Source organism: Cryptomeria japonica, chromosome 10 (assembly GCF_030272615.1).
Source record: "Cryptomeria japonica chromosome 10, Sugi_1.0, whole genome shotgun sequence".
Lineage (NCBI taxonomy): Eukaryota > Viridiplantae > Streptophyta > Pinopsida > Cupressales > Cupressaceae > Cryptomeria > Cryptomeria japonica.
Window position 1 is genome coordinate 410,916,046 of NC_081414.1, and position 20,162 is coordinate 410,936,207.

The following is a 20,162-nucleotide window of genomic DNA, read 5'->3' on the forward strand; positions in this document are numbered from 1 at the left end:
CTCATGTACTCCAATTTGTGAAGTTCGCTCATATACCTTGATTCTTGAAGTTCGCTCATGTACCTTGATCTGTGAAGTTCGCTCATATACCTCCAAACATGATGATCGCTCATGTACCTCCAAACATGAAGTTTGTTCATTCCTTCTAGTTCATGAAGCCAACTTCTTACTCGCCTTTCATCATTCAAAATCGTTCTCTCTTAGGCATGCTAAAGTATCAAATTAGCTCTAGGAAAAGATCTATTAGCTGCCTTGTATCTTGTCTTGGGCAAATTCGCTCATCTATGCTGATCCTTGAAGTTCGCTAATGTGCTTGAGTTCATGAAGTTCACTTTCAACTAAAGATTAGATTGACTCAAGGTAAATACTCTTATATCACCTCTTGGGCAAATGGAGGACATTCGCTCATCTCCCTCCAAAGATGACATTCGCTCATCTCCCTCCAAACATGAAGTTCGCTCATGTAGTCCAAATTGTGAAGTTCGCTCATCTCTCTTCATTTGTGAAGTTTATTTCAAATTGAATGCTTTCAAATCTCCTTCGCTCTTCCATCATGAATTTTGCTCATCTACCTCAAATCATGAAGTTCGCTCATCTCCCTTCATTCTTGAAGTTCGCTCATCCATCACATTTTGTGAAGCTCGCTCATATGCTTGAGTTTATGAAGTTCGCTCATGTGTGCCAATTCATGAAGTAAACCTCTTGAGGGCTTGGAGATGAAGTGGATTTCAAACGAACTTGCCTTCAATCACAATGTTGCTTATTGATCCAATCCTTAGGTTTTTGCTCAAACTCACACTCAAACAAAGCTTTCCACCTGACTCCTAGCTTTTGACCACCTATACCCCTCTAATGCAAAGGCTAATAGCTAAGGATTCTAACACTACCTAGAAAGCAGGAAAAAGTGGGGGTCCCCATTTGAAATGGGGCGATGTGTAAATACCTCACAACAGGATGCATCCTTCTAGAAGAAGGCTCCCCATGCCACTTGTCTTTACTTTATTTGTTCTTATCGGATAACTATTGGAAACCCTAATTAGGGTATTTATGCTTTAATCTTGATCATTGATCTTTGTTTGATATGGGCCTTTCATTTGTTTTCAAAACTCTATATAAGCCCCTCTTCTCTCATTTGTATGGGAGAGATTTGTGAAATTGTTCCTAAGAACTACTTTGATAATAAAAGTTCATTTGCATTGTTTTGAATCACTATTGTTATCACATGGTTGCATGGTTTCATATTTTCTTCAACTTAGAGTAGAATTTGCTTTATAAGTTGTTAAATGAATACAAGATTTGATAGTATTGATTGGTGAAATTGTTGCTCATACTTTTGATGAACAGATGATTTTTGTTCATTGTGCAAAGTTAGCCTAAAGCATATTTTGTGGATGTTTAACTTCTGCTTTGGATAAATATTGTTCATTTTGATGGTATTATTCTCAGTATGAAAACCTTGAGCACAACCCTTGAAGATTGCACCTACTTTGTGTAGTTGTCCCAATGTGGCGAAGCAAAGCGTGGTTATTAATTTCACCTAATCATTGTCGTCTCTTAAATTCCTAGGAGTAGTATAGAATTCCTATAGCCCTTTCCCTTTTACCTTTTTTTAAGTCTAAATTGAGAAAATCCCAAAAAAAAGACAAAGCAGAAAGTTTTCATTGTGATTGAAATCCACAAGTCCCCCTTGGATTACTAGCATACATAACCAAACGAGCTATATTCAATATTAAAGTCGCTAATTCGCAGTATAAACATTGGAATCGCCATATAATCTTTGCAATCTTAGCATACGCAATGATTTTATTCAAGAGAGAATAGTGTGTCTTTTGGGCATCTTTATTCTGTGTTCAGTGTGTCATAAAACACACACCATCAGGACTTCATCAATCCCTTCAACTATTTGTTTGATCTCGTTAACCCTTGTATTAGTTTCTTGTTCCTTGGTTGTGGCTGCAACGGATAACTGACTATTAAAGTGACCCTCTTATAATTCTCCATTGAGATATCACCATGCACAGAGCCAAACATGAAGAGGCAGAAATCATCCCAAACTCCCATACAGGACTGAGCAATCACCCTTCAGCAGATGAAGATAAATATGTGTGTATGGACAGCAAGGAAATGTTGATTGCTGCTAGTGAAGGTTATACAGGTACAACTGAAGGTTATTTTTTAAGCAAGGATCCCACGAGTAGCTTCTTATACACATGCCAAGCCAATGCATGAACTCCAGCAATTAATCTCTTCTTTCTAACACCTGCATTCACTCCAAATAGGAGCAGAATGGCACTAAGAGAGGCCACGACCAAAGGGAAGTTCTTCACGCAACCATGAGAGGAGGTGTGTGCAGGAAGCAGAGATTTTTACCCTCCACACGATCCATGTTTTGCATTCCCGACCTCAAACTGCAGGTTTACCCCAAGCCACGGGATGTTCAATAACTCCTCACTCTTGCAACTAATGCCGTCAGCCTGATCTAAGGGGATTCACAACCTGTGATGATGAAGATATTGGTGATGAAAGTGGAAAAGATATTTACTTTTACTTTGTCCTACACTACTCCTTTGATGAAGTCCATTCCCAAAACTTCCTGGATTCCTTTCAAAATGTTGCCACCTTGATAGAAATAAACCTGCCACATTCTTGCCTCCTTCATCTCACCTAGGAAAGCCATTTGTTGAAAATTTCCTCCCACCTAAAGAATTGGCTCTATGAGCTTTAAAGCAAAGAGGCATAAACTGAAATTTCTAATGTCTAAATATTAATGAAAATATGGCATTTGATGTCAGCATAGGAACTATCTTGATGTAAATAGAGGTACCTCACTAATTAAGAGCATTGCTAAATAATGATGAAAACAACCTTATCCTTACTCCCTCACATGGTTTTTCCATAATGTTGAGTAATCCAATATTACTGCCATCTTTACTCTGCATGATTTTAATAATTGAATGTGTTTATGCTTTAAATGGATTTCTCATCTTCCAAATGCTTTTGCAGGCATGACCAACCATTCATGTTATTACTAATGGTTATTTCATTATGATTATTGATGACCTGCTTCAAGACATAATCAACAATTTTATTTCCTTCACGATAGCAATGATTTATCATGAAGGAGGGTAATGTTATCCAATATCTCCACAGGCTTTATTAAGGATATTGTTGATTCTCTAATTTGTTGAATGTTTTTCCTTGTACATAGGGCAATAACCATGGAATTGCCCTCAATTAAAATCTTGTCAATGTACTATGATTTTATTGGCTGGAGGCCAAGGAGTAAAGCTTTTGCTTCTGCTGTTTTGTTCATTTCTGTTCTTGACCTTTTCAAGACAACTTTGACCATGTTGTCTTAAGAGTCTTTGATGATCCCTTTCAATGTTGCTAGTTTTTTGACCAAAAAGTACATCTTGGTTCCTTTTTTACTTTCGTAAACCCTTCCACCATTTCTTGATTAAATCCATAAAGTTGGTCATGAAACCACATATTCTCAAAACTTGAATAGACTCTTGGGATTTGGAGAGTCATCCAAGATCTTGAGGGTATAGGGCAGTGATCTGAGCTTGAGCATGAGACATCTCACATTCTGCAATCAAGTTTTTGTTGGGTCATTTGGGGGATGGTAGATATCGACCCAACCTTCCTACTAAGTTGTTGAAGTCTGATCTTTTGTTGGTCCATGTGTAGGAACCTTTTTTTGGTTCAACATCAGTGAGAGAATTTTGTTAAACAAAGATGATAAAATCTATCTATGTCTATGTTACTCTTCTTTTACCTCCTGGCTTATCATTTATACTTAGCACAAAATTGAAGTCATCATAGACTATAAATAATTACTCTTTGATAAGATTTACAACAGAGGAGATTGCAGCCCAAAGATTTCTGTTTAGGATGATGTACTTAGGACCATAAAAATTGAAAAGAAAAAATTGGAAAGCCGAGGCTGTGCAGATTACCTAGCCTAATTGCCAACTGGTTTCTTGATTCAAGATGTTGATTCTGACTAAGTTCTTGAACAAAAGAATACCCAATCCTCCTAGAGCACCTTCTACATTGACGAAAGTCCCCCCTTGACTCAAGCAATTGTTGAATGAGTCTATCTCTTCCTCAATATTTAATTTGGTTTCTTGTACTAGGGTGATGTCTGGTCCTTGGAGATCCAATTGACGCTTTATTAAGCATCTTTTGTTAGGAGAGTTTAAGCCCTGTTGTGACCTTTTCACACATCGCCCCATTGCAAACGGGGACCCCCTCTTTTTCCTGCTTTCCGTGTTGGTTAGTTTAGGTTTTTGGCAGCATAGTGCGCAATTTTGAGTTTCCTGTGCCCAAGTCTCGGAATTTTTTATCATGCCTAATTGTCATTTAGGGTTTTTGAAGTTAATAGGATCAGGCACGTAAAGTTGAGATTTTAAATGATCAGATGAGTTTCGCTCAAATTTTGGTGAATTTGCCTAAGTCCATATGAGTTTTAATGAGTTTTGAAGTTTCCTAGTGATTTTGAGTGGAAAAATCATAATTTTAAAGATGAAAATCCATATTCTAAGGGTTATAAGGTCAAAATTCCACACTAGAGGATCTTTTCCCCTCATATTCCTAACTACCCATGATTTTCCCCACTCAAAATCCAAACTGGACATGGATTTCCCTTGGAATCCAGACATGCCTTGTTTTTCCCCCATTCAGAATCCATACTAGGATCGATTTTCCACCAGATGACTGAGAATTTGACTAAGTGTTGGGATTTTTCCCGACTACCTTCGTTTTTCCACTGGGAGTGTGGATAAGGTTACGGATGACTTTTATGATGATTCCTAACATGAATTGATTTTCCACCAGGACGTTTGTGACTAGATTTTGTGGATTTTTATGCGGATAATCATTCCAGACCCTAGGCGAATTTCCACTGCAGATATTTTGATGATTTTTGTGTCCAAATGAATGTCCAGACAAGGGTCGATTTTCCCCTAGGAGGATTTTTGTGCTAAGTGATGAAGTTTAAGTTGGAATTTTCATTCCAGACCCAAATCGATTTTCCCCTAGACCCATTTTTTGTGCAAATTGATGAATTTTGATAGGGATTTTTATCCCTACTTGGGGCGATTTTCCCCCAAAGGGGATATTTAATGATATTTTAATGATTTTGTTGGGATTTTTATCCCAATTGAAATCGTTTTTCCCCTATTGGTCATTTTTTATCTAAATTTTAAAATCTTTCAATAAAGTGACCCCAAATTTAATTGTTTTTACGAAGTGCAAACGATTTTTTGACAAAAAAAACAATTAATAAATGATTTGCAATAAACATTTAGTGATTTTACCTTCTAGAAGCAAATCGGTTTTTTGCGAGGCAAGTATAAGTACAAGTTTTTTATCCCACATTGCTTGTGTGGTGAAAGTTCAAGGTGAAAACAAGTTTAAAAGGGGGGGACCAGCATTATAATATTATTATATTTGCCAAGTGTGTGCTTGCTAAATCGATTTTTCCTCCAGCTGGCGAATTTTGGTGAAGTGTCAAGCTGACACATAGGATTGTTGCTCATTTTTCCTCATTTCCAGCCCAAGGCGATTTTTATTGGCTGCCATTGGAGTGTGTTGAAGCTTCATTTTTCAGACTTAGGCGATTTTCCTAAGAGGTGGCGCCATTTTGGGGGGAGGGGCAATTTTGGTTTGGGGGTGATTTGCCTTCATTTTTGAGAGAATTTCTTCATCATTTGTGACGCCTTGTCTAGGAGATTGTTGTCAAACAATTTCAGACCTGAGTTGTGATGCCATTATTGAGATTTTCTACTTCCATTGCTAGTTGGAAAATTGATTTTCAGACATACATTTATTTCCAGCTCAATTCTAGCCTAGGCGATTTTGTCTAAAGGCTGATTGGAGGCATTTTCAGTCAATTTTCAGAGCTTTTCTGAGTTGTTGAAGGTCTGAAACTTCATTGTAGGGTGGTTGTCCTCATAAAAACTCCATTTCCAGCCACTTGTCATTTTTGGCGATCTTGTTTGGAAGGCATTTTTTGATCATTTTTAGGGATTTTTACTACTTTGCAAGGTGCTAGTAAGTCTGAAACAATTCATTTTTAGACTTGTCCTCAGAAAATATTATTTTTACCAGCCATACTTACATTCCCGAGATTGATTGTTTTCACCATTGAAATCGATTTTCATCAAGTTTGTGCACATTTGGGAGATTGCAAAATGTTTTTTAGAGATTAATTTGTGAAGTTGCAAGTTGTCTTCAGATTTGCTGGCAGCCATTGTTGACTTTGGAAGGTGTCTTCAGACATAGTTTTGTGTGAAAACACAACCTTTCACACCTTTCCTTAGTCATTGTTTGATCCGATATACTCCTTTGCACTATAATTTGAATATAAAGTATAAAGAGGTGTTTTCAGACTTTGGTCTGAAAATTATTGATTGTAATGAATTTCATGAGGGTTTTATACCCCAATCTTGTCACATTTTGCATTCTATTGTGAAATCTATTGAGTGTGGATTATTTTCTTGATTTCCATACCCAAATTTGTCTAAATCATTAGGAAATCAGAATTTTTGTCAGGAATATTTTCCTAAGTTCTAACTTCTAGCTTCATATTGGTGCGATGTCAAAGTCCGGACTCAAGGAAAGGAGAGAACAACAGAGGATTGTTGAGAGTGGATTCTATGCAAAATCCAAGATGTCATCCAGATGAAAGGAGATTACAGACACAAACATGCATTTATTGAACATGAGCCAGATGCGACAGCGTATGTTCGGAATTGGGAGCCAGATTCCTTCCCAGCTTATGTGAACATTATGAAGAGTGGCATTTATCAGGCCGCTGGATTTCCGCAATCCATACAATGCAGTGAGCTTATCCTGGAGTGTGCATGATGTTATGATCCTCGCTCCCGAATGATCAAGACTCCTAAGGGTGCCATCATTGCCTACCTTGTTGAGAATATGATTGTTGAGGTGTTTGGAATTCCACGTGGAGCGGACATGAATGATATAACTAAGGATGAATATAAAGACCGATATAAGAAGAAGATGGATGTGTTGAGACATGGACCAACTAGGACTCGAACCTAGGACCTTCCATACATTGCTGGAGTGCTCTACCACTAAGCTACTGGCCCCTCTTGGACCAGTCCATCGTCGGTTTGGGTGTGGCTTATTTCCAACACCAACACCCCCCCTTAAGCCACACCTCTAGTGTGCTTGGGGCTCCTAGCCTGGACTTGGCTCTGATACCATGTTGAGACATGGACCAACTAGGACTCGAACCTAGGACCTTCCATACGTTGCTGGAGTGCTCTACCACTAATCTACTAGCCCCTCTTGGACCAGTCCATCGTCGGTCTGGATGTGGCTTATTTCCAACACCAACAAGATGTACTGTCCCTACTAGTTAGGGATCACTGTCCTGCAAAACAGATTGTTAGAATACAACAAATATATATATATATATATATATATATATATATATATATATATATATATATATATATATATATATAAAACTGATCTAATTTGCAATTAAACTTCCATTACTTAATTAACACTAATCTCAATTCCTATTTAATAAAAAGGATACGAGTGCAATACTAGGACATGTCCATAGGCGGCTGTGAAGCTCGCCTTCTTGGGACCCATCTTGGTTCCAAGCCATACCAGGAAATCGAAGGTTAATTTGATTCCTATCTTAGATGTAATTTCTTACACCCAAGCCATCCAGGAAATCGAAGGTTAATTCAATTCCTGTCTTGGATGTAATTTCTTACACCCAAGCCATACCAAGGAAAACCATCATATATGATCGATTCCTTGCCTTGGATGATGCATGTCACCATCCAAGTCCATCAGAGCAGACCGGCCAGATCCGTCTCTTCTTGGATGACTTTGTCAACCAAGCCATTACATATATGCATATAGAAATTCAGTATATACTGCCTACCAGGGATTATCATAATCCCTGAATTAGGCTACGGGGATTTCCTCCCAATAGCCTCCATCATATAATCATATTATTGCCATTCATTGATATACAACATTTCGTAACAATTCATATTATCAATGTCATTATAATTCCTATTATCATTATTACTTAAATTATAATCTTGTGACATACTATTATCATTATCACTTAAATTATAATCTTGTGACATACAATATTATGCTAAAATTTTGTAACATACAACATTGTAATAATGATGACATAATTTTGTACATACATATTATAATAATTATGTCATAACTATTGAAAAACATATTATAATAATTCTGTAACTACACATTATAATAATAATGATATAACTATTAAAAACTACACGTATATTTATATGTGTGTGTGTGGTACACACATCCACACACATATACGTACCTGTGGCGCCTCTGCTGTTTCCTTCCTTTACTCTTTCCTCTGTCTACGCAGCAGTAACTCCTATCTTTTCCTATGTTCTCCAATCTGCACTTATAATTCTGTCATAAACTCTACAAATCGACCTTTATATCTGCATATTCTTCTTCTATATCTGCTGTAATATACTCAGACATATGCCTTTAAATTTTCTATTACTTACATACTTTCCTATATCTGCATTTTCAACATTTTAATAATTTTCTTTTAATTCTTTAACTGCGGATCTGAATATTTATTTTATCTTCTATTCCTCACGTCTTCACCACATCTACTCTTATACAGCACACTTTTTAATATGGTCTGTACATTAAATATTTTATCTGGTTGACTCGATACACACAGCACATATGCACAGGTTGTCCTGTTTAAATCACAATTTCTGCATTACACATTATAACCTCACCTCACACATACACTTATATATTTCTTGCCCCTCCCCATACACCTCACTCTCTTTATGATTTTATCTGTCCTTTATCAAGAAGACATGTCTCTTCACAAGAAAACTTAAACTCCAAGTAAACAAATCGCACCCTTTCATTATCACAGCTTTTTATGATTTTTATTCTTAACAAATCGTACCTTTTCCTCTTCTCATACTAATCATTGTTTATTACAAACTGCTGTGTACACAAACTGCCGCCATGTTTTGATTAAATATTGAACGCTGCTTTTGCTTCATATAAACAAATCTTTAATAGAACCAGCCATCCTTGCTAACAATTATATTTTGATGAAATTGCTGACACCACTATATGTAAATCAATGTCTCTTTAGCCTTAGTCGATGTTCTAACCATAACCACAACCTTTAATATCAGATTTGCTACTGACTAATCGTATTTTATTACCTTGCTGTTCAGGACTTAGTACGTTATTTTCCAAGAGACTAGTCTCTTCCTAAACTGGTGCCACTTCCCAATTAACTGATTTGTTTATATAGCAAATCATGGCTGTTAAAATATTGATTTATATTTTCGGTTTGTTAATCACATATTGTTTAATGTTTGATCAGTATTCTATTCATTCTATATGCATCGGTCATTAAGTCTTGATACTAATCACTGTCTTTTATACCAAGCGCTGCCTTTTATAGTTATTGACTTTAATAATAAAGGAAATATGAGATATTAATAAATAATATAAATATTAATATTTAAGATATGAAATACAATAATAATATTAATACTTAATAAATATGAAATATAAATCTTATTAGTCATTAATGGGATTTATTATTGATCATCACTAATATGTATCTTATTTATTATATTATTATATAAGATTTGATTATATCATTCATTTATATATTATAATTATACTATTCCATTATTATCCTGAGATCCGCTTTCAATGTAACCATCACCTCTACTCATGATTCTTCTGAGACATTCTTTTTTTTATTCTTCATGCCCACGTAATGCTATAGCCGAGAGTTGTATTTAACTAATAATCTCGAACTCATTTATATTATATTTTATTATTATTTTTATTATTATTATTATTATATATATATATATATATATATATATATATATATAAATTTTTATTATTTTTTCCCTCTTTTATATTTTAATTGTATTATTATTTATTATTGAATATATACATTATGTTGATAATATATAATATTTAAATCATGTTCATAAATAATATTTAATTAATGAATTTTAAATAATCATTCATTGGTAATTATTATATTAATTAATAATAATAATTTCTTCATTTAGGGTCTCTCTCTTTCTCTCCGTATATATATATATATAACGATCCAGGAGGGGACATGACAATGGATGCGTGCAAAACCGTAGTGAACAAGGAATGGATGATCGAGCCTAGGACTCATCATTCCAAGGCTCCCAAGACACTCATGTGCACAAACTTCAAAGAGAAATATAGTGATTTAGTATTCCTGCTTAACCGAATGATGGGGATGCCGCAGGGTGCAATATACGATGGATGGATGTTCTATTTCATCCAGGATTGTCTAAAAGGAACATTAATAAATTGGTCTAGAATCATAAGTGACAATCTGGATTTTCAGCTAAGGAATGTGGAGCGATCCAGGTCATTCGCCATGACTTCCTATTTGGTGTACTTGCTTGCACGATTTGTTAAATACAAGGGATTGATATGCAGAGGTGAAGTAGGGAATGGACAAGGACAATTCAGGAGTTATGAGTGTTATCCACAGCTGAACATGTATCGAATTGAAGATTATAAGAGAGTGAATGATGTATTCACAATGTACATAACACGGATGTTGCAAGGTGGAGTCCACAGGAGGTTGTCCAAGGAGGCAACAGAGCTGATAGAGAAATATGGATCGTGGTATATACAGTTTCCCACTTTCACATACCTGAGAATTCATGGATTTCAATCCGAACCCTACAAGCTTCCTAGGTATCCTTCAAACAGAGTGATCTTGTTGGACGTGGTGAGACAGCTTCTGGAGTTTGATTCTATCCCGAAGGAAAAGCACAGAACGGGCACGTCATTTCATATTTCAGTTGGAGAGACATTAGAGTTTTGTCAATCCGCCTTAGCAGCCAGCACAGCAAGTGAGGAACTTGCATTCTATCAATTTGTAACATATAAGAAAAGAGAAAGGTTTGATCCAGATAAGAAAGTTGGAAGGATCAGGGGAGAAAAGTTCATCCACAAGGTAGACATAGAAGATTATTGGGCCTACCTGATGGACGAGCAGGCAGTAAAGAGAAGAATGTGGTCCAAAATGTTAGTGGATTTCATGAGGAAGTGTGGACTTTTCCTCATTCCTGACCAAGTGTTAGATGACAGGGATCATACGTATCCACAATATGAAAATGAAATGAAGAAGGCGATTCTATTGCCTAATTGGTCAGAACCAGAAGAAATAGATTTGAATGTATTGATGAGAGAGGTAATGAGTTTCTCCTGAGCATGGGTGGATATTCAGATGAACAGATTAGTTGATATGGGTTTTACCTTCACTTATGAAAAGATGAAACCAAAGGAATCCTCTTCCGAAGATGATCAGAGGACTATCAGTGATATCAGGATTCATGCGGATGAGGAGAGTCAAGCTCCCAAGAGAAGGAAGAACACACCAGGAGAAGTCAAGGCTAGAGGGAAGAACATCGAGGAGGTTAAGAAGAAGAAGAAAAAGACTATCATTCCTTCACCACCCGTCAGTGTCTCATCAATCAAGGAAGTTGAAGTGCCAGAACAAAACAAAGGGACTGAGCAATGTTCCAACACAGTGATACTACCAAAGAATGTTTAGGATTTACATGCCACAACGACATCTACTCCACCTAATGAGGATGATGATCAACCGGGATCCCCTATTGTCCTTTTGGAGGTTAGTTTGGGAAAGAATGTATACGATTTGACCAAGGATAATCCTGATGATGATGATGATGTTATCTCAGCATTGAGAGGACTTGATCGAGAGATGTGTCTCGATGATGGTATGGAGATGGCCGCTATTTCTTATTGGTTGATGAAGAGTATGGAGAAAAGTAAGAAGATGATAGAGGCTCAGCCTATTGATGACATTGATGACTACTTAGCTAGGAGCAATAAGGAGAGAGAACCTAAGAGAGCTGATATTTTGTCACACATAGCTAGAGATGAGACAAGGATGTGGATTGCGCAGGTGGTTGTTCCTATTGGAGGTGTGACGGCGGACATTGCTACTCCCATGGATTTCCAGATTACTTCAATTGCCCTTGGACGTACTACACAAGAGCAGGAATTTCAGGAGGTTGGTGATAACCTTAAGGCTATCAGTGCGAGATTGGATAGAGAAATTGAAGAAAAAGAGAAGTACAAAGAAGAGAATATCATACTTAGAGTGTACATTGCAGGGATAAGGCGTGAGAATCCCACGCTTATTTCTCCTATTGCAATTGATCGTGGACTACATTCACATTATGAGGCAACGAAAGATACACTCTCGGAGGTGGAGAAATGGATTGAAAATACAAAGAGACAGGCGGATGATTTCTTTACTCAGTTTGTCCAGGCATTTGACAGGACAATCGGGCTCATATTCAGAATACAGTATTTGGAGGGAGTTTGGGAAGAGTTCCGACCTATTCAGGAGAAGACTATTCCATGCCTCAAAGCTTTGAAGAAGATTTCTAAGTCCACATTGGTCAGGGAGAATATTGTGCACAATGGAGATAGTTACAATTTCCATGGCTGGTATTGTTCATTAGCCATGAAGAAATCAACTTATGAGAGCGCACAACTGAGTTATGTAGAGATGGAAGGATCAATTCATGATATTCAATTGAAGATCCTTTCCTCGATTGGAGTTATTGGGGGTTGATGTCAGTGAGGCCAGTGGTTTACACTTAGCAGAAATAAGAGACAAAATGAAATTCATGTATTTCAATCAATTGGACTCTTTGAAGAAGAGTCAAATAGATGATTTGGTCTCTTTGTTGATTCATGTTCATAATTCGCAGAAGCTTATGCCAGATTGGGAGAACACTTTGGATGCTTACTCGGATGCTTTGGACATGATTGATTTACAGCAGGATACCTTACCCAACATTTCCATGGAGGAGTTAGATTCTGTATTGGCTAGATTCTTGGAGTATGCTAGGAGAGAGAGAGATGCAGGACGAAATCTTATAAAAGATTCCCTATTTGATGACTAGGTGTCTTTCTATTGGGCCATATGTTGGTGGCTCCATTTTTTAAGTAAACCCTAATTAGGGCAACTCTAGAGTTTTGTTGGCATAATCTTGGCCCTTGATTTAGTTTTAATCTTGGCCATCCATTTTGTATGAGACTCTATATATACCTCATTGCCTCTCATTTGTAAAAGAGAGTTTTTGTACAATTGTTGGTATATGCTGCAACTTTTGAATATAAATCATTGTTCGACTTGATGGTGATTTTGTCTTTCAAGTGTTGTTTTGCATTCAAGGTTATCAATTCCTCCAAGTTAGATAAGAATGTTAGATTAGAATTTGCTTTCAATGTTTGTTAGATTAAATGAAAGAATTGTTGAGTATATTTGTGTGGAATCTATGAATCCATACCACTAGCCTCTTGCTAATTGTAAGTGCGCCTTGTGTGGTCAACTGGAAATTTATGCAAGCTTAACTTCAATTATTATACATCCATTGTTATGCATCAACTTGGATGGTCTCAATGTTTGATGGTAGTAATTTGAAAATCTATGAAGTATACCTTAGATGATTGCACTAAGCTCGTGTCAAGATCTGTTCGATTTGATGGTGAGACCTTGCCTAGTTTGATTCCACTAAATTTGTTCATCATTTCCTACATTCCTAGGCTTAGAATAGATTTCCTGAACCCTATTCCCTTTTGTCATTTTTTAGTAAGTCTTGTTAGAATTAGGTCCAGAACTACATTGCCAAATCCTAAGTTATCAGCACACCCATTCCATATCATGATCAATGAAGTTAATTTGAACAATTGTGTAAGTCCCCAAGTGAAAACAGCAATTCACATCGACCATTGAGTTACCCACTCGTCAAGACCTGACTGTAGAAACCTTGGAATCATTTTAGTTGATCTTATCCTTAGCATCTGAGGTGATTTTGTTCAAGAGAGGGTAAAGTACTTTGGTATTTTATTCTGAATGTTATGTGCATAAAACACACATCAACAAGCCCCTAACCACAAAAAGATCCTCACTGCAATTGAGGGGGGCTCTTCCCCCCGACTTTGCCCTTTGGAAACCTCCTTCAATTTCTTCTAATGTGTCTTCCTCTGTTGTTTTCCTGTCTTTACTTGTTGTAGGACCATAGTTTGCCCTAGTCTTGATTGTCTATTGTCAGGACATTGTACATACAGCTGTAGAGACCAGCCTATCCAACTCCTCTTCCAAGTTATTTACATTCGTTTCCTCTAATTTGACCTCATAGACTTCATTTTCTTCCAGATTATCGACAATTAGACTCTTTCTGCCCTGGTAAGCCTCCTTCAGAATTCCTTCTTTGTCCTTTGTTACTAAGGAAAGGATCTTAAGCTGGAGTGGTCAAGTTGTGCTCAATAGACTTGTTTGCCCCTCCACATTTACAGTCTCTTAAGTGAACAATTCCTTCATTGTTTGTTATCCTTTACCCCCAAACTTTCACCCATTTTTAGTGGCTTAGGTTTGCAATTTGTAGAGTAACGAGTTTCCATTTTATAGAATATTGCATTCATCTCAAGTTCGATTGCCTGTTTCAAGTTCTAGATTCTAATTCAAGGGAGATACAGTTTGAAAGGGACTTGAATGAGTCTTTCAGAATACATATCCTTGCATATATTTTTGAGTCGCCCTTCGTTACTATCTCATCACAGCACTGAAATTTTCCTAATGAGTTCCCTATCTGTTCAAAAATGGTACGATCCAATATTTTTCAGGTAGGTTGTACATCCAGATGCATGCCATAGATTTTGGGACTTGGAATTGGGTTGAACTGAAGTTTGGCATCCATTTCTTTAGATAGAGCCCTATACCCTCTAGCATCCATGGGCCACTTTGCAGTACTTTGTCCCTTTCAGCTTCATTAGGGCAGCTTGATATGAAAAAACCTTTTGGCAGGAATTTTAAAAAGATAAAGAGTCTCACTATTTGGCTTCAACTGTCATTCAATTTTTTCCCTTGTTGGTCAATTGCCACTAACTTTTCCAGTTCGGGCTTCCTGTGAAAGAGCTGATTTATGTGTGTCTAATGTTGTTTTGTCGAGGAGAGGATTTTATGCCTTGGACGTGTTCTTGGAAGCTTAATTCTATTCTTATTTCAAGTCTCTGTGTGGGGGAAAAAGTGACGCCAAGCAAACATGCCCTAATCTCACTTTCAATCACACACTTGTGGAATACGAAAGAGCCTAGAGGTATCACACAATTGGCTACTTCTTTTTGTGGAAGAGAGAGCCACGGGCTACCTATTAGGATTTCTATTCCTTTGTTGCAAATGATAGATAAAATGATGCAAGTTCAACTATTAACCCTAAAATGTAAGTATGAACTAGTAACAAGATTGCAAGATTGAGATTAAGTGATGAAAAGTTGTAAACACAAGAATAAGAGGAGAATGCAGATGTGTACCCGGAGCCAAAATCTGAGTGAAAATGTTCGGGACGGGGGCGCGGGCGCCACTGTCCTGATTCTGCCCCTGAAACTGCTCCTGAAACTACTGTTTTACAACCTGGAAAACTGTCGGAAATGCTAAAAATTGCTATCTGACAGAAGGACCAGGGCGCCCAGCGCCCCTATCCCAGGGACCAGGGCGCCCAACGCCCCTGTCCCAGGGACCAGGGCGCCTAGCGCCCCTGTCCTGGCAGGACCAGGGCGCCCCACGCCCCTGTCCGGGTCTTCTGCTCCGAAACTTGGTGTGTGGTTCCGTCTCCGTCTGCTTCTTTCGGATCTGCAACTTGCGGCGTCGTCTGAATCCCGAAATCTGCACTTATATCTGAAAAAGGTGTTTGGGCGGCTATATAGGGTTTTGCCTTAGTCAAACCCCCGCTTCGGTGATTTCCACCTCCACGAATAGCCAAGTTGTATTGTAAAAGTAATGTGTGTGCAGACCTTGTGTGTGTGCAAGATCTAAAATGCAAGTAAGCAAACTAAAGCAACCTAGAAAGTAAACCCTAATTGCTTGTAAATGACAATGTAAATGCTCCAAATCAAGATGCCAAGTGATCTAAAGCATGAATACAAATGATATAATGAGGCTTATGCAAAGACATGAAAACAACATGAAATCATACCCAACCCCAAGGGAGGGGTACAAGCCAATCTTCAGTCGGTAATCCCCTATTGCTCTTCAATGTCTTCAAAGCCCTAAATGGATGAATGAAATTGATGAATGCTTGATGGATGGATGTTGAATGTTGTTGAAGTCTTCAAAGATCTGCTCTTTCGCTGCATATGAGGTTCCTGAAAAACAAATTTGGATCCCTTCCAATGAAGAAAGAGAGCTCTTATGTAGGAAACCCTAGGTCTTAATTCCAACTTTTGGCCGACCTAGAGATTGAATATCCCGCCAATTTCTTGGGGTTAAGCTTTATTTTATGATTGGATCGTGCTCCTAAAATTTCGGGAAAAATGTCTGGGACCATGTGCACACCGGGCGCCATGGTCTCGACAACTTTTCACCAAATTTTCAGGGTCGTCGGATATGATGATTTTAGAGCGAATCCCGAAGTTACAGCTGATTCCGAGATGTTTTGACCCCCGAAATCAAGCCCCCAAGTTCAAAATAGGACCTAATTAGGGTTTTTGATTAAATGATGTATTGGAAGAATAAAATGAAAGGGGCACACTTTAATGAAAGGGCCCAACTTTATAATGTGGAAGATGATGAAATAGGACCTTAGACCTAATTAATTTGATTAATTAAGTGCTAAAGAGGAAATGCAATGCAAAATGCAAAATGCGCCAAGGCGGGTGCTAAACTAGGTGTGAAATTGTACCACCCTAGCAAGTGCGTACAATTTACGACGCTACAGTCTCTAATCCTGAAACCTTTTGACCACTTGCAAAGGCAAACTATGCCTACCATTGTTGCCCAAGAATTGAGGTTCCTATAGAATGGTTTTTTTTATTTCCATCAACCATGAACCTTGCTTCATCAGCTTTCTCTTTGAGTAGAATTCTCCTGATAGCAAGGTTCATCGTGGTTTCCATGATCTTCTTTGACCATGTCCATCTAGCTTCTCCTAGATCTGCTTCCCCAACACGGTCAAGATGTTATTTGTGATGGTTCTCCTCTTTTTCTGATTGGGCTTCTTCCTTTTTGCTCATGAGTCGTATCTTTACATGGTCCCTGCTTTCTTTCCATTCTGGCCATTGGATCCTTGTTTGATTAGAAGGGAAGAAATATTCGCTTGTGACCCACCGCATGTTTGATAGAATCTTGTTTCCCATTTAAGTCCCTAACAGGACACTACTCATATGGAGTTTCATTTCTAGTCAATATACGTTGTATAAAATTTCAATGCTGACTAGAAGGATTTTTAATTGGCAAATACACATGTATACTTATAGATGATGTCCTAAACCTTTTCTGAAAATCTTGTATGGAAAGACGTATTAGTACTAGTGGATGGCCACTGATTGTTTTGTTGGTTACTTTGAGAGGATGCCCCATTAACAGCTTGTGCGATCAAGGTAAGTTACACTCAAGGTCTTTATTAAGATTACCCAGATATCCACATCTTAAGATGGGTGTTCTCCTGGCATAAAAGAGACATTCAATCTTGTACTTTTACTTTCGTAGTTTTGGATAAATGATATGATTGAACTTTCTGGGTGACCATTAAGGTATGATGGGCGGAAAAACCATGTGACTTGAGATTTCATAGGCCCAGCATGCATAATACAGCATAAATGTACAGTTCATGCTAAAATTACTTTAAAATATAATATTCAATAAACAATAATGTACTGGCAATCAGTAATTGATGATCCTGATGCTTATGATGGTTGATTTTGGAAGGAAAAGGGGAAAATATGGACAATAAGGCAGGGGTCCCATGGGAGGGACTTAAGCTCTATTTTTAAAGAAGAAGTGGTTCCATGAATAAAAAAAATTTGTGCTACGGGATTATTTAAAATCTTTTCCAAAATAAATAGAAGCCCCTACTTTTTAGGCCTGCAAATTTGAGCCGGTGAAAAAGGGGTGGGGCTAAAAATTGCCCCACCAGCTTAGGATGCTATCTGCCACTTGTCAAACATTTAAATTTAATTTCTATGAAAACATAGTTTTGGAGGGAAATGAATTATTTTTACTTGTTTTTATTATGCACATACAAAAAATTTATATTCATGAGACCACAGCTTCCTTAAATTTCAGAGCTTAAATTTTTAAACTGAACTACAATACAAAATTCATGGAACCACCAGCTTTAAAATTTTCCTAAAAAATCTCAACAGCTCCAGCTCTATTTTTGAGGAAGCCCCTTCCATGAGACCCCAGCCTAAGAGGACTGGCAATCAAATTATAAGCTTAGCGACATTAATGAATGAAAGAAATTCTACTAGGCCCGTGATTTCAACCTGCCACTAAATTCCGCATCTTGTTATACACTCGCTGTGGCTTATCCTACTTTCGTACATCTACTCGATCTCCCATCCGTCTTGAAGAAATGCATGACACATCCATGCACTTGCATGGACATTTTAAATATTGCTAAGACAAAAAAAAATGCTGATTACCCAAAAGAATTTTCATATACATTCTTTAAAATTTATGCTAGAGCACAATCCTGCAAGACGGCACCTCTGTTGGATAGGACTCGCAGTGTATTGAAAAGAATTCATCAGAATGGTATAAACTCTTAAAATTAGGGTTGTAGGATTTGTAGAAAATTATCAACCTTACTCTTACATGTATAAATTTAAGTTGGCATCCAAAAGAATTTGTAAGTTGTGCAAATTCAATGCAATAAGAGATGAAACAAGTTTCCATTGAAAATGCCAGGCGTAATATTAGTTGCAGATACCCGGGTGTTTGCAATCATAATCTCATAAACCAAGACAATGCTATGAGAATTTATTCTTCAGATTAATGCCATCTCATATTTCTGCGGATAACGCACAAAAATAGTGTGAAGCAACCTATGCATTAGGATGTAAGACATACGAAGTAAGAATAGAATACCTTGGTGACAGAGCGACCATTCACTTGAACAAGGCCCTGACGAAGAGTGGATTGTATACGTGCTCTGCTCACCCCTTGAATTTGTGTAGCAAGCCAAGCGTCAAGTCTCAATTTTGAAGAGCCATCCTCCTTCGATACACTACCCTCGAAATTCATACCCCCATAACTATTACTATTTGCCTTCTCTGTACTTTCTGCTGTAAAACATCTTACCCTGTTTTTTGAAAATCTGCAAGAGTCAAGTTTGCCATGTAATCTAGTTGACGAGAAAGATGGGGACTGTAGAGGTTTCAAGGGCATGGTAATGGCTACTCCTACTCTACTCATTCCCTCTTCCCTTTGTTCAAACTTAATCAGACGTGACGCTCAATCTCTCATAGACTGGTTTGACTAGCCTCGGGGAAAAAACCCAGGCAGGCCTCCACTGTCAAACTGTACTAATACAGAAGTTTAGATAAAAATCGTCAGCGGTATTCAAAAGCAGATTCATGGAATGATGCTCAAAAATCAATTTAGAAAAAGGGATTCGAGAAGAAATGCAGATAAACCAATTCACATAAAGAGAGGAAAAAGGAGCAAAATAAAACAATTAACGAGGCCTCAAAGAACTTGAGCTAGTGTCCAATGGAGGGGCTACAAAAAAATTGCAGCAGTTTTTTGAAAGTTTAGCAGAGTTTTATACATGGATGGTTCAATGAATTTTATAGGAATTAAGGATCAAATAGATCTAAATGAAATTTGGAGAAAGATTTTGAGCCATGATTTGTGTAGAGTAAGGTTTTATGTTTTTATTTTTTTTATTGGAAAGATGTAGGCAAAGAATTAGTATAGATATCAATTTTTTTTTAATAAAATATTTTTGTGTTAATATAAATAATTATTAAATTTTTATATTACGGATTTTGATATCTATACATTTTGTAAAGATAAATTTTAAAAGAAATGTTTTAAAAAATGAAAAGAAATTTTAAAAAGGAAAGGAAGAAAAAATGTGTTCTATTTTACAATTTTTAGTTACCTAATAAAAATTTAATTTTTAAATTATAATTATTACACCATTTTAGAAGAAAAATTCATAATATACACTAGCAATCGCGTCTTGGTGTGCAATGGGTAGGCCGAAGAGGTGTGTGTAGACACACAAAAT

At 37.2% G+C, this 20,162-nt stretch overlaps 1 protein-coding gene across 1 annotated transcript in view; it reads right to left on the bottom strand.

Moving 5' to 3' along the window:
* LOC131038501 (RNA pseudouridine synthase 2, chloroplastic) overlaps positions 1-19,729 on the bottom strand; it is a 188,844-nt gene extending 169,115 nt beyond the window's left edge. Inside the window, exon 1 of the mRNA XM_057970948.2 lies at positions 19,016-19,729. Within this exon, the coding sequence (XP_057826931.2) occupies positions 19,016-19,342 (327 nt within the window). The 5' untranslated portion in view covers positions 19,343-19,729. The remainder of the gene's footprint in view (positions 1-19,015) is intronic.
* Between the last annotated feature and the right edge of the window lie 433 nt (positions 19,730-20,162).